This window comes from Pristiophorus japonicus, unplaced genomic scaffold (genome assembly GCF_044704955.1).
Source record: "Pristiophorus japonicus isolate sPriJap1 unplaced genomic scaffold, sPriJap1.hap1 HAP1_SCAFFOLD_1011, whole genome shotgun sequence".
Classification (NCBI taxonomy): domain Eukaryota; kingdom Metazoa; phylum Chordata; class Chondrichthyes; family Pristiophoridae; genus Pristiophorus; species Pristiophorus japonicus.
The window spans coordinates 47,960-62,620 of NW_027250662.1; the positions used below are offsets into that span (position 1 = coordinate 47,960).

The following is a 14,661-nucleotide window of genomic DNA, read 5'->3' on the forward strand; positions in this document are numbered from 1 at the left end:
GGAGAGACGTTTCCATACTGTCCCCACCAATCCCGATCTTCCCATTCTCCGATCCCTCGCACTGTTGGAGGATTGGAGGGTTTTACCGAGTGAGCACTCACCAGGAGCTTGGCGTACTGGAGGTCTAACTTGCCCAGGTAGTCTCGGTACGCGTTCTGGTTACCTGGCGACAGCTGTAACTGCGGACAATACAGACACACGTTAGCACCTAAACAGTGTCTGCCATCTTCATTCTCAAATCCCTCCATCCCCTCACAACCTCCCTGTATGTGAAGCCTCCTCCAGCGCCCCCCCCCCGACCCAGGCCTCCCCGGCCCACCCCCGACCCAGGCCTCCCCGGCCCCCCCCCCGACCCAGGCCTCCCCGGCCCACCCCCCGACCCAGGCCTCCCCGGCCCACCCCCGACCCAGGCCTCCCCGGCCCACCCCCGACCCCCCCCCCGACCCAGGCCTCCCCGGCCCACCCCCGACCCAGGCCTCCCCGGCCCCCCCCCGACCCAGGCCTCCCCGGCCCACCCCCGACCCAGGCCTCCCCGGCCCACCCCCGACCCAGGCCTCCCCGGCCCACCCCCGACCCAGGCCTCCCCGGCCCACCCCCGACCTCCCCAGCCCACCCCCCGACCCAGGCCTCCCCGGCCCACCCCCCGACCCAGGCCTCCCCGGCCCACCCCCGACCCAGGCCTCCCCGGCCCACCCCCCGACCCAGGCCTCCCCGGCCCACCCCCGACCCAGGCCTCCCCGGCCCACCCCCCGACCCAGGCCTCCCCGGCCCACCCCCGACCCAGGCCTCCCCGGCCCACCCCCGACCCAGGCCTCCCCGGCCCACCCCCGACCCAGGCCTCCTCCAGCGCCCCCCCACGACCCAGGCCTCCCCGGCCCACCCCCCGACCCAGGCCTCCCCGGCCCACCCCCACGACCCAGGCCTCCCCGGCCCACCCCCCGACCCAGGCCTCCCCGGCCCACCCCCGACCCAGGCCTCCCCGGCCCACCCCCGACCCAGGCCTCCCCGGCCCACCCCCGGAGATGACTGCATCCTCTAATTCTGGCCTCTTTGTGCCTAACTCGGGCAGGGTAGTCCCCGAGAGTGAAGGGGCCGGTGTGGAGCCCGGAGGACAGCACTTTGTGGCTGTCGGGGGAGGTTTGAGATTCTGGGCTCACTCTGACATTGTGACTCGCACTTGTGTAAGTGTATGGGTGTGAGTGTGTCAGTGTATCATAGCAACATAGAGAATAGGTGCGGGAGTAGGCCATTCGGCCCTTCGAGCCTGCACCACCAGTCAATAAGATCATGGCTGATCATTCCCTCAGTACCCCTTTCCTGCTTTCTCTCCATACCCCTTGATCCCTTTAGCCGTAAGGGCCACATCTAACTCCCTCTTGATTATATCCAATGAACTGGCATCAACAACTCTCTGCGGCAGGGAATTCCACAGGTTAACAACTCTCTGAGTGAAGAAGTTTCTCCTCATCTCAGTCCTAAATGGCCTACCCCTTATCCTTAGACTGTGTCCCCTGGTTCTGGACTTCCCCAACATCGGGAACATTCTTCCCGCATCTAACCTGTCCCGTCCCGTCAGAATCTTATACATTTCTACGAGATCCCCTCTCACCCTTCTAAACTCCAGTGAATACAGGCCCAGTTGATCCAGTCTCTCCTCATATGACAGTCCAGCCATCCCGGGAATCAGTCTGGTGAACCTTCGCTGCACTCCCTCAATAGCAAGAATGTCCTTCCTCTGATTAGGAGACCAAAACTGAACACAATATTCCAGGTGAGGCCTCACCAAGGCCCTGTACAACTGCAGTAAGACCTCCCTGCTCCTATACTCAAATCCTCTCGCTATAAAGGCCAACATACCATTTGCCTTCTTAACCGCCTGCTGTACCTGCATGCCAACTTTCACTGACTGATGTACCATGACACCCAGGTCTCGTTGCACCTCCCCCTTTCCTAATCTGTCACCATTCAGATAATATTCTGCCTTCCTGTTTTTGCCCCCAAAGTGGATAACCTCACATTTATCCACATTATACTGCATTTGCCATGCATTTGCCCACTCACCTAACCTGTCCAAGTCACCCTGCAGCCTCTTAGTGTCCTCCTCACAGCTCACACCGCTACCCAGCTTAGTGTCATCTGCAAACTTGGAAATATTACACTCAATTCCTTCGTCTAAATCATTAATGTATATTGTAAATAGCTGGGGTCCCAGCACTGAGCCCTGCAGCACCCCACTAGTCACTGCCTGCCATTCTGAAAAGGACCCGTTTATCCCGACTCTCTGCTTCCTGTCTGCCAACCAGTTCTCTATCCACATCAGTACATTACCCCCAATACCATGTACTTTGATTTTGCACACCAATCTCTTGTGTGGGACGTTGTCAAAAGCCTTTTGAAAGTCCAAATACACCACATCCACTGGTTCTCCCTTGTCCACTCTACTAGTTACATCCTCAAAAAATTCCAGAAGATTTGTCAAACATGATCCCTTTCATAAATCCATGCTGACTTGGACCGATCCTGTCACTGCTTTCCAAATGTGCTGCTATTTCATCTTTAATAAATGATTCCAACATTTTCCCCACTACTGATATCAGACTAACCGGTCTATAATTACCTGTTTTCTCTCTTCCCTCCTTTTTTAAACAGTGGTGTTACATTAGCTACCCTCCAGTCCATAGGAACTGATCCAGAGTCAATAGACTGTTGGAAAATGATCACCAATGCATCCACTATTTCTCGGGCCACTTCCTTAAGTACTCTGGGATGCAGACTATCAGGCCCCGGGGATTTATCGGCCTTCAATCCCATCAATTTCCCCAACACAATTTCCCGACTAATAAGGATATCCTTCAGTTCCTCCTTCTCACTAGACCCTCGGTCCCCGAGTACTTCCGGAAGGTTATTTGTATCTTCCTTCGTGAAGACAGAACTGAAGTATTTGTGGGGGTGAGTGTGTGTATGTGTGTGGGTGTGTGTGTCAGTATACCTATGGGGGGAGTGTGTCAGTATACCTGTGGGAGGGAGTGTGTCAGTATACCTGTGGGGGGGGAAGTGTGTCAGTATACCTGTGGGGGGGGGGAGGGGGAGTGTGTCAGTATACCTGTGGGAGGGGAGTGTGTCAGTATACCTGTGGGGGCGGAGTGTGTCAGCATACCAGTGGGGGGGAGTGTGTTAGTATACCTGTGGGGGGGGAGTGTGTCAGTATACCTCTGGGGGGGAATGTGTCAGTATACCTGTGGGGGCGGAGTGTGTCAGTATACCTGTGGGGGGAGAGTGTGTTAGTATACCTGTGGGGGGGGGGGGGGGGAGTGTGTCAGTATACCTGTGGGAGGGGAGTGTGTCAGGATACCTGTGGGGGGGGGGGGGGGGGGGAGTGTGTCAGTATACCTATCCGGGGGGGGAGGAGTGTGTCAGTATACCTGTGAGGGGAGTGTGTCAGTATACCTGTGGGGGGGAGTGTGTCAGTATACCTGTGGGGGGAATGTGTCAGTATACCTGTGGGGGGGGGGAATGTGTCAGTATACCTGTGAGGGGGAATGTGTCAGTATACCTGTGAGGGGGAGTGTGTCAGTATACCTGTGGGGGGAGTGTGTCAGTATACCTGTGGGGGGGAATGTGTCAGTATACCTGTGGGGGGGGGGGAATGTGTCAGTATACCAGTGGGGGGGAATGTGTCAGTATACCTGTGAGGGGGAGTGTGTCAGTATACCTGTGAGGGGGAGTGTGTCAGTATACCTGTGGGGGGAGTGTGTCAGTATACCTGTGGGGGGCAGTGTGTCAGTATACCTGTGGGGGGAGTGTGTCAGTATACCTGTGGGGGGAGTGTGTAAGTATACCTGTGGGGGGGGAATGTGTCAGTATATCTGTGGGGAGAGGAATGTGTCAGTATATCTGTGGGGGGGAATGTGTCAGTATACCTGTGAGGGGGAGTGTGTCAGTTTACCTGTGGGAGGGATGTGTCCAGTATACCTGTGGGGGGAGTGTGTCAGTATACCTGTGGGGGGAGTGTGTCAGTTTACCTGTGGGGGGGGAATGTGTCAGTATACCTGTGGGGGGGAATGTGTCAGTATACCTGTGAGGGGAGTGTGTCAGTATACCTGTGGGGGGAGTGTGTCAGTATACCTGTGGGGGGCAGTGTGTCAGTATACCTGTGAGGGGGAGTGTGTCAGTATACCTGTGGGGGGAGTGTGTCAGTATACCTGTGGGGGGAGTGTGTCAGTATACCTGTGAGGGGGAGTGTGTCAGTATACCTGTGGGGGGAGTGTGTCAGTATACCTGTGGGAGGAGTGTGTCAGTATACCTGTGGGAGGAGTGTGTCAGTATACCTGTGAGGGGGAGTGTGTCAGTATACCTGTGGGGGGAGTGTGTCAGTATACCTGTGGGAGGGGAGTGTGTCAGTATACCTGTGGGCAGAGTGTGACAGTATACCTGTGGGCAGAGTGTGTCAGTATACCTGTGGGAGAAGTGTGTCAGTATACCTGTGGGGGGAGTGTGTCAGTATACCTGTGGGAGGAGTGTGTCAGTATTCCTGTGGGGGGAGTGTGTCAGTATACCTGTGAGGGGGAGTGTGTCAGTATACCTGTGGGGGGAGTGTGTCAGTATACCTGTGGGGGGAGTGTGTCAGTATATCTGTGGGCAGAGTGTGTCAGTATACCTGTGGGGGAGTGTGTCAGTATACCTGTGGGAGGAGTGTGTCAGTATACCTGTGGGGGGAGTGTGTCAGTATACCTGTGGGGGGGAGTGTGTCAGTATACCTGTGAGGGGGAGTGTGTCAGCATACCTATGGGAGGAGTGTGTCAGTATACCTGTGAGGGGGAGTGTGTCAGTATACCTGTGGGGGGGGGGTCAGTATACCTGTGGGGGGGGAGTGTGTTAGTATACCTGTGGGAGGAGTGTGTCAGTATACCTGTGGGAGGAGTGTGTCAGTATACCTGTGGGGGGGAGTGTGTCAGTATACCTGTGGGGGGAGTGTGTCAGTATACCTGTGGGGGGGAGTGTGTCAATATACCTGTGGGGGGAGTGTGTCAGTATACCTGTGGGGGAGTGTATCAGTAGACCTGTGGGGGGAATGTGTCAGTATACCTGTGGGAGGAGTGTGTCAGTATACCTGTGGGGGGGAGTGTGTCAGTATACCTGTGGGGGGGGGAGTGTGTCAGTATACCTGTGGGGGGAGTGTGTCAGTATACCTGTGGGGGGAGTGTGTCAGTATACCTGTGGGGGGGGGAGTGTGTCAGTATACCTGTGGGGGGAGTGTGTCAGTATACCTGTGGGAGGGGTGTGTCAGTATACCTGTGGGGGGAGTGTGTCAGTATACCTGTGGGGGGGGGGAGTGTGTCAGTATACCTGTGGGGGGAGTGTGTCAGTATACCTGTGGGAGGGGTGTGTCAGTATACCTGTGGAGGGCGTGTGTCAGTATACCTGTGGGAGGAGTGTGTCAGTATACCTGTGGGGGGGAGTGTGTCAGTATACCTGTGGGGGGAGTGTGTCAGTATAACTGTGGGGGGAGTGTGTCAGTATACCTGTGGGGGGAGTGTGTCAGTATACCTGTGGGGGGGGGTCAGTATACCTGTGGGAGGAGCGTGTCAGTATACCTGTGGGGGGGGGGGGGAGTGTGTCAGTATACCTGTGGGGGGAGCGTGTCAGTATACCTGTGGGGGGAGCGTGTCAGTATACCTGTGGGGGGAGCGTGTCAGTATACCTGTGGGGGGGGGGGGGGAGTGTGTCAGTATACCTGTGGGGGGAGTGTGTCAGTATACCTGTGTGGGGGGAGTGTGTCAGTATACCTGTGGGGGGAGTGTGTCAGTATACCTGTGGGGTGGGAGTGTGTCAGTATACCTGTGGGGGGAGTGTGTCAGTATAACTGTGGGGGGAGTGTGTCAGTATACCTGTGGGGGGGGGGAGTGTGTCAGTATACCTGTGGGGGGAGTGTGTCAGTATACCTGTGGGAGGGGTGTGTCAGTATACCTGTGGGGGGAGTGTGTCAGTATACCTGTGGGGGGGGGAGTGTGTCAGTATACCTGTGGGGGGAGTGTGTCAGTATACCTGTGGGAGGGGTGTGTCAGTATACCTGTGGGGGGCGTGTGTCAGTATACCTGTGGGAGGAGTGTGTCAGTATACCTGTGGGGGGGAGTGTGTCAGTATACCTGTGGGGGGAGTGTGTCAGTATAACTGTGGGGGGAGTGTGTCAGTATACCTGTGGGGGGAGTGTGTCAGTATACCTGTGGGGGGGGGTCAGTATACCTGTGGGAGGAGCGTGTCAGTATACCTGTGGGGGGGGGGGGAGTGTGTCAGTATACCTGTGGGGGGAGCGTGTCAGTATACCCGTGGGGGGAGCGTGTCAGTATACCTGTGGGGGGAGCGTGTCAGTATACCTGTGGGGGGGGGGGGGGAGTGTGTCAGTATACCTGTGGGGGGAGTGTGTCAGTATACCTGTGTGGGGGGAGTGTGTCAGTATACCTGTGGGGGGAGCGTGTCAGTATACCTGTGGGGGGGGAGTGTGTCAGTATACCTGTGGGGGGAGTGTGTCAGTATAACTGTGGGGGGAGTGTGTCAGTATACCTGTGGGGGGAGTGTGTCAGTATAACTGTGGGGGGAGTGTGTCAGTATACCTGTGGGGGTTGTGTGTCAGTATACCTGTGGGGGGGAGTGTGTCAGTATACCTGTGGGGGGGGGTCAGTATACCTGTGGGAGGAGCGTGTCAGTATACCTGTGGGGGGGGGGGAGTGTGTCAGTATACCTGTGGGGGGAGCGTGTCAGTATACCTGTGGGGGGAGCGTGTCAGTATACCTGTGGGGGGGGGGGGGAGTGTGTCAGTATACCTGTGGGGGGAGTGTGTCAGTATACCTGTGTGGGGGGAGTGTGTCAGTATACCTGTGGGGGGAGCGTGTCAGTATACCTGTGGGGGGGGAGTGTGTCAGTATACCTGTGGGGGGAGTGTTTCAGTATACCTGTGGAGGGAGTGTGTCAGTATACCTGTGGGGGGAGTGTGTCAGTATACCTGTGGGGGGAGTGTGTCAGTACACCTGTGGGGGGGGAGTGTGTCAGTATACCTGTGGGGGGGAATGTGTCAGTATACCTGTGGGGGGGGAGTGTGTCAGTATACCTGTGGGGGGAGTGTGTCAGTATACCTGTGGGGGGGGGAGTGTGTCAGTATACCTGTGGGAGGAGTGTGTCAGTATACCTGTGGAGGGGGGGGGTGTCAGTATACCTGTGGGGGGGGGGAGTGTGTCAGTATACCTGTGGGGGAGTGTGTCAGTATACCTGTGGGGGGAGTGTGTCAGTATACCTGTGGGGGGGGGGAGTGTGTCAGTATACCTGTGGGGGGAGTGTGTCAGTATACCTGTGGGGGGGGGAGTGTGTCAGTATACCTGTGGGGGGAGTGTGTCAGTATACCTGTGGGGGGAGTGTGTCAGTATACCTGTGGGGGGGGGGGGAGTGTGTCAGTATACCTGTGGGGGGGGGGGGAGTGTGTCAGTATACCTGTGGGGGGAGTGTGTCAGTATACCTGTGGGAGGAGTGTGTCAGTATACCTGTGGGGGGAGTGTGTCAGTATACCTGTGGGAGGAGTGTGTCAGTATACCTGTGGGAGGAGTGTGTCAGTATACCTGTGGGGGGGGGGGTGTCAGTATACCTGTGGGGGGAGTGTGTCAGTATACCTGTGGGAGGAGTGTGTCAGTATACCTGTGGGAGGAGTGTGTCAGTATACCTGTGGGGGGAGTGTGTCAGTATACCTGTGGGGGGGGGAGTGTGTCAGTATACCTGTGGAGGGAGTGTGTCAGTATACCTGTGGGGGGAGTGTGTCAGTATACCTGTGGAGGGAGTGTGTCAGTATACCTGTGGGGGGGGAGTGTGTCAGTATACCTGTGGGGGGGGGAGTGTGTCAGTATACCTGTGGGGGGGGGGGGTGTCAGTATACCTGTGTGGGGGGGAGTGTGTCAGTATACCTGTGTGGGGGGGAGTGTGTCAGTATACCTGTGGGGGGAGTGTACATGAACTCTCACCTCGTCGGCCCGTGCTCTCTCGATCTTGGCGCGGAAGTCCTCGATGGACTGGTGCAGTCCGCGGTGGGCCCCGAGCTGGGACTGGACGGTGGGGAGGTCCACGCCCCACTCTGCAGATTCGATTCTCCGCTGATTCTCCTCAATCCACACCAGCAGGTCCTGGATATACTTCAGGGTCGCTCCGTCCATCACCGGGCTGGCCTTCGATGTGGTGGCCACTGTGACCGACTGGATGACGGGCTGGGCTCCGGACTTGAAGCGCAGGGAGTAGTCGGTCCGGATCGCCACCAGAAACTCATGGAGACGGAAAACCCTGCAGAGAGCGAGAGAAAATCATCACAGACCGTTGACCAACACGCGCCTGTTCCTCAATCTCCGACTCCCGGGACAAGGGCTGGTGTCACCGCTCCAAGTCCGTGCAACCACTCACAATGGAGAGAGGGAGATTGGGCCCTGCCCCGCCCACAGAACCCGCCCACAGGCCCCGCCCACAAGCCCCATCCACAGGCCCCACCCACAGGCCCCGCCCACAGGCCCCACCCACAGGCCCCACCCACAGAACCCGCCCACAGGCCCCACCCACAGAACCCGCCCACAGGCCCCGCCCACAGGCCCCACCCACAGGCCCCACCCACAGAACCCGCCCACAGGCCCCACCCACCAACCCCACCCACAGGCCCCACCCACAGGCCCCGCCCACAGGCCCCACCCACAGAACCCGCCCACAGGCCCCGCCCACAGGCCCCACCCACAGGCCCCGCCCACCAGCCCCACCCACAGAACCCGCCCACAGGCCCCGCCCACCAGCCCCACCCACAGAACCCGCCCACAGGCCCCGCCCACCGGCCCCGCCCACAGAACCCGCCCACAGGCCCCGCCCACAGGCCCCGCCCACCGGCCCCACCCACAGAACCCGCCCACAGGCCCCGCCCACCAGCCCCACCCACAGAACCCGCCCACAGGCCCCGCCCACCGGCCCCGCCCACAGAACCCGCCCACAGGCCCCGCCCACCAGCCCCACCCACAGGCCCCGCCCACCAGCCCCACCCACAGAACCCGCCCACAGGCCCCACCCACAGAACCCGCCCACAGAACCCGCCCACAGAATCCGCCCACAGGCCCCGTCCACCAGCCCCGCCTACAGGCCCCGCCCACAGGCCCCGCCCACAGGCCCCGCCCACAGAACCCGCCCACAGGCCCCACCCACCAGCCCCTCCCACAGAACCCGCCCACCGACCCCACCCACAGGCCCCGCCCACAGGCCCCATCCACCAGCCCCACCCACAGAACCCGCCCACCGACCCCACCCACAGAACCCGCCCACCAGCCCCACCCACAGAACCCGCCCACAGGCCCCGCCCACAAGCCCCATCCACCAGCCCCACCCACAGAACCCGCCCACCAGCCCCTCCCACAGAACCCGCCCACCGACCCCACCCACAGGCCCCGCCCACAGGCCCCATCCACCAGCCCCACCCACAGAACCCGCCCACAAGCCCCATCCACAGGCCCCGCCCAATAGCCCCGTCTCACCTACAGGCCCCACCCACAAGCCCTGCCCACAGGCCCCGCCCACAAGCCCCGCCCACAGGCCCCGTCCACAGGCCCCGCCCGAACTACAGGCTTCATCCTGGCCACAGGCCCCACCCCAATCACTAGCCCCGTCTCACCAACAGGCCACACCCCGACAGACCCTGCCCCCATCTGCAGGCCCCGCCCCCACCTACAGACACTGCCCCCACCTACAGGCCCCGCCCCATCCCCTGGCCCCGCCCCTACCTGCGGTATGTCTGCTCTGCCTGTGTGTGCCTCCCGTCCTTGAGGGCCTGGACATCGTTGAAGAGGATGCGAATCAAACTGTCCGACTTGTCCAGGTCGTGTTCCAGCACCGCCATGTTCTGAGCTGGCTTCCCCGCGTTCAGCAACCGGATATCCTGCCGAGAGAGAGAGAGATGGTCATCACTCAACGTTCCCCGTCACTCAACGTTCCCCGTCACTCAACGTTCCCCGTCACTCAACGTTCCCCCGTCACTCAACGTTCCCCCGTCACTCAACGTTCCCCAGTCACTCAACGTTCCCCGTCACTCAACGTTCCCCCGTCACTCAACGTTCCCCGTCACTCAACGTTCCCCGTCACTCAACGTTCCCCAGTCACTCAACGTTCCCCGTCACTCAACGTTCCCCAGTCACTCAACGTTCCCCGTCACTCAACGTTCCCCAGTCACTCAACGTTCCCCAGTCACTCAACGTTCCCCCGTCACTCAACGTTCCCCCGTCACTCAACGTTCCCCGTCACTCAACGTTCCCCAGTCACTCAACGTTCCCCCGTCACTCAACGTTCCCCAGTCACTCAACGTTCCCCCGTCACTCAACGTCCCCCAGTCACTCAACGTTCCCCCGTCACTCAACGTTCCCCCGTCACTCAACGTCCCCCAGTCACTCAACGTTCCCCAGTCACTCAACGTTCCCCCCGTCACTCAACGTTCCCCGTCACTCAACGTTCCCCCGTCACTCAACGTTCCCCCGTCACTCAACGTCCCCCAGTCACTCAACGTTCCCCCGTCACTCAACGTTCCCCAGTCACTCAACGTTCCCCCGTCACTCAACGTTCCCCAGTCACTCAACGCCCCCACCCCCAGTCACTCAACGTTCCCCCGTCACTCAACGTTCCCCCGTCACTCAACGCCCCCAGTCACTCAACGTTCCCCAGTCACTCAACGTCCCCCAGTCACTCAACGTTCCCCCGTCACTCAACGTTCCCCCGTCACTCAACGTTCCCCAGTCACTCAACGTTCCCCCGTCACTCAACGTCCCCCAGTCACTCAACGTTCCCCCGTCACTCAACGTTCCCCCGTCACTCAACGTCCCCCAGTCACTCAACGTTCCCCAGTCACTCAACGTTCCCCCCGTCACTCAACGTTCCCCGTCACTCAACGTTCCCCCGTCACTCAACGTTCCCCCGTCACTCAACGTCCCCCAGTCACTCAACGTTCCCCCGTCACTCAACGTTCCCCAGTCACTCAACGTTCCCCCGTCACTCAACGTTCCCCAGTCACTCAACGCCCCCACCCCCAGTCACTCAACGTTCCCCCGTCACTCAACGTTCCCCCGTCACTCAACGTTCCCCCCCGTCACTCAACGTTCCCCCGTCACTCAACGTTCCCCGTCACTCAACGTTCCCCAGTCACTCAACGTTCCCCAGTCACTCAACGTTCCCCGTCACTCAACGTTCCCCCGTCACTCAACGTTCCCCAGTCACTCAACGTTCCCCCGTCACTCAACGTTCCCCCGTCACTCAACGTTCCCCCGTCACTCAACGTTCCCCAGTCACTCAACGTCCCCCCCCCGCAGTCACTCAACATCTCCTCCCAGCCCCCCCGGCCCCCGGGTCTCTCTCTCTCTCATCTCATCTCCTCCCTCCGCCCCCTCTCCCCCGGGGTCTCTCTCTCTCTCTCTTCCCCCCCCCCCGGTCACTCCCCCTCCCCCCCACCACAGTGCCCCCCACCCCGTGCCCCCCCCCGGGGTCTCTACTTCCCCCCGGGCCCCTCCCAGGGTCTCTTCCCCCATCCCGTGCCCCCACCGGGGTCTCTCCCCTACCCCCGTGACCCCCCCAGGGTCTTCCCCCCCCCCGTGCCCCCCCCAGGGTCTCCCCCACCCCCGTGCCCCCCCCAGGGTCTCTTCCCCACCCCCCCCAGGGTCTCTCCCCCACCCCTCCCGTGCCCCCCCAGAGTCTCTCCCCCCCCTGTGCCCCCCCCAGGGTCTCTCCCGCCCCCCGTGCCCCCCCCAGGCTCTCCCCCCCACCCCTCCCGTGCCCCCCCAGAGTCTCTCCCCCCCTGTGCCCCCCCCAGGGTCTCTCCCGCCCCCCGTGCCCCCCCCAGGGTCTCCCCCCACTCCCGTGCCCCCCCCAGGGTCTTCCCCCCCCCCCCCTTTGCCCCCCCAGGGTCTTTCCCCCCCCCCCCCGTGCCCCCCCCCGGGCACTCACTGATTTGAGGAGTGTGTCACAATGCTTCAGTTGCTCCTCACACACACTCGATTCCCGCTGGATCTTCAGGATAATCCGCTGGAACCGCTCCAGTCTGTCGAGAGCAAGGCAACCAATCAGAACAAGTGATCACTGGCTCAGTAAAAGCACAACAGCCAATCACCAGCCTGGGGTCCTGAGCCCCAGAACCCCTCACCCTCCCCCAGCCTGAGTGGGCTCAGGACCAGCATCACCGGAGCTACGATCGGTCGCTCAGCGATCCTGGGGTCACACACACACTGACCCTGGGGTCACACACACACTGACCCTGGGGTCACACACACACTGACCCTGGGGTCACACACACTGACCCTGGGGTCACACACACACTGACCCTGGGGTCACACACACTGACCCTGGGGTCACACACACACTGACCCTGGGGTCACACACACTGACCCTGGGGTCACACCCCACACACTGACCCTGGGGTCACACACTCACTGACCCTGGGGTCACATACACTGACCCTGGGGTCACACACACACTGACCCTGGGGTCACATATACACTGACCCTGGGGTCACACACACACTGACCCTGGGGTCACACACACACTGACCCTGAGGTCACACACACACTGACCCTGGGGTCACACACACTGACCCTGGGGTCACACACACACTGACCCTGGGGTCACACACACACTGACCCTGGGGTCACACACACTGACCCTGGGGTCACACACACACTGACCCTGGGGTCACACACACACTGACCCTGGGGTCACACACACTGACCCTGGGGTCACACACACACTGACCCTGGGGTCACATACACACTGACCCTGGGGTCACACACACACTGACCCTGGGGTCACACACACTGACCCTGGGGTCACACACACTGACCCTGGGGTCACACAGAGCTCACACACTCTCACTCCTGCACACAAGGACAGGAATCTCCATGCTTGGGTTTCTGGTGCAGTTTATACAGAGTTTGATAACGCTCGCTCTGCAAACACAGGGAAACACTGCAAAAAGAGAATTATTTTTTCAAACTATATATTCTGAGTCAATGTGCACAAAAATATTACATATTTTGCAAATATATCACTCCTCCCTCTCTCTATAAACCCTCCCTCCGTACCCCCTCCCTCGGTCCCTCCCCTATACACACCCTGTACTCCCTTCCATTTACACTCCCCCTGTACCCCCTCCCTCGGTCCCCTCCCGTACCCCTCCACCCCCTTGGTTCCCTCCCTCGGTTCCCCCCTCCCTCTGTACCCTCACACCCTCATCCCCCACTCCCTCAGTCCCCCCCGTACCCCCCCCTCGGTAACCCCTCCCTCAGCCCCCTCTGTACCCCCTCCCTCGCTCCCACCCCCGTACCCCCTCCCTCGGTCCCCCCCTCTCGGTAACCCCTCCCTCAGCCCCCCTCCCTCAGTCCCCCCCGTACCCCCTCCCTCGGTCCCCCCCCTCAGTCCCCCTCTGTAACCCTCCCTCGCTCCCCCCCTCCCAGGATTCACCCACAGCTTGGTGTTGAAGTTGCCACCGTTCACATGGGACATCAGCAGCAGCCTATTGGACTGCACAAAGCTTCCTGCCGACCAGTGATTAGTGGGTCAGCCACTTCCTCAGTGATTGGTCAGAGAGGATGGGCACCTTCTCAATCCAGAGCCTGGGCAGTCTGGGGGATCCGCAGTGCCTCTAGTAACACTTGCTCTGCATCCTCCGGGCAAGGGAACAGACTCGGTAACACAGCCCACGTCTCACTGGGCATCCGAGCATCGGAAGCTACTCTGAATAAAGGCAGGCCTCAATCCTCCGGGAATACAACATCTTTTCAGGACAAAGAATAAGGACAGGTCTATGGGGAGAGAGCGGGGCAGTGGGATTAGTTTGGGATTGATACAGGGTCACGGGGAGAGCGGGGCAGTGGGATTAGTTTGGGATTGATACAGGACTATGGGGAGAGAGCGGGGCAGTGGGATTAGTTTGGGATTGATACAGGACTATGGGGAGAGAGTGGGGCAGTGAGATTAGTTTGGGATTGATACAGGACTATGGGGAGAGAGCGGGGCAGTGGGATTAGTTTGGGATTGATACAGGGCTATGAGGAGAGAGCGGGGCAGTGGGATTAGTTTGGGGATTGATACAGGGCTATGGGGAGAGAGCGGGTCAGTGGGATTAGTTTGGGATTGATACAGGACTATGGGGAGAGAGCAGGGCAGTGGGATTAGTTTGGGATTGATACAGGGCTATGAGGAGAGAGCGGGGCAGTGGGATTAGTTTGGGGATTGATACAGGGCTATGGGGAGAGAGCGGGTCAGTGGGATTAGTTTGGGATTGATACAGGACTATGGGGAGAGAGCAGGGCAGTGGGATTAGTTTGGGATTGATACAGGGCTATGAGGAGAGAGCGGGGCAGTGGGATTAGTTTGGGATTGATACAGGGCTATGGGGAGAGAGTGGGGCAGTGGGATTAGTTTGGGATTGATACAGGACTATGGGGAGAGAGCAGGGCAGTGGGATTAGTTTGGGATTGATACAGGGCTATGAGGAGAGAGCGGGGCAGTGGGATTAGTTTGGGATTGATACAGGACTATGGGGAGAGAGTGGGGCAGTGGGATTAGTTTGGGATTGATACAGGACTATGGGGAGAGAGTGGGGCAGTGGGATTACAGAGAATGGAG

At 59.8% G+C, this 14,661-nt stretch overlaps 1 protein-coding gene across 1 annotated transcript in view; it reads right to left on the bottom strand.

Annotated features, from left to right (window-relative positions):
- LOC139241259 (plectin-like) overlaps positions 1-14,661 on the bottom strand; it is a gene marked incomplete at its 3' end in the record, with an annotated part of 82,362 nt that overhangs the window by 34,956 nt on the left and 32,745 nt on the right. Inside the window, exons 5-8 of the mRNA XM_070869909.1 lie at positions 11,986-12,079; positions 9,783-9,937; positions 8,004-8,316; positions 102-179 (exon numbers count right to left, since the gene is read on the bottom strand). Of these exons, the coding sequence (XP_070726010.1) occupies positions 102-179; positions 8,004-8,316; positions 9,783-9,937; positions 11,986-12,079 (640 nt within the window). The remainder of the gene's footprint in view (positions 1-101; positions 180-8,003; positions 8,317-9,782; positions 9,938-11,985; positions 12,080-14,661) is intronic.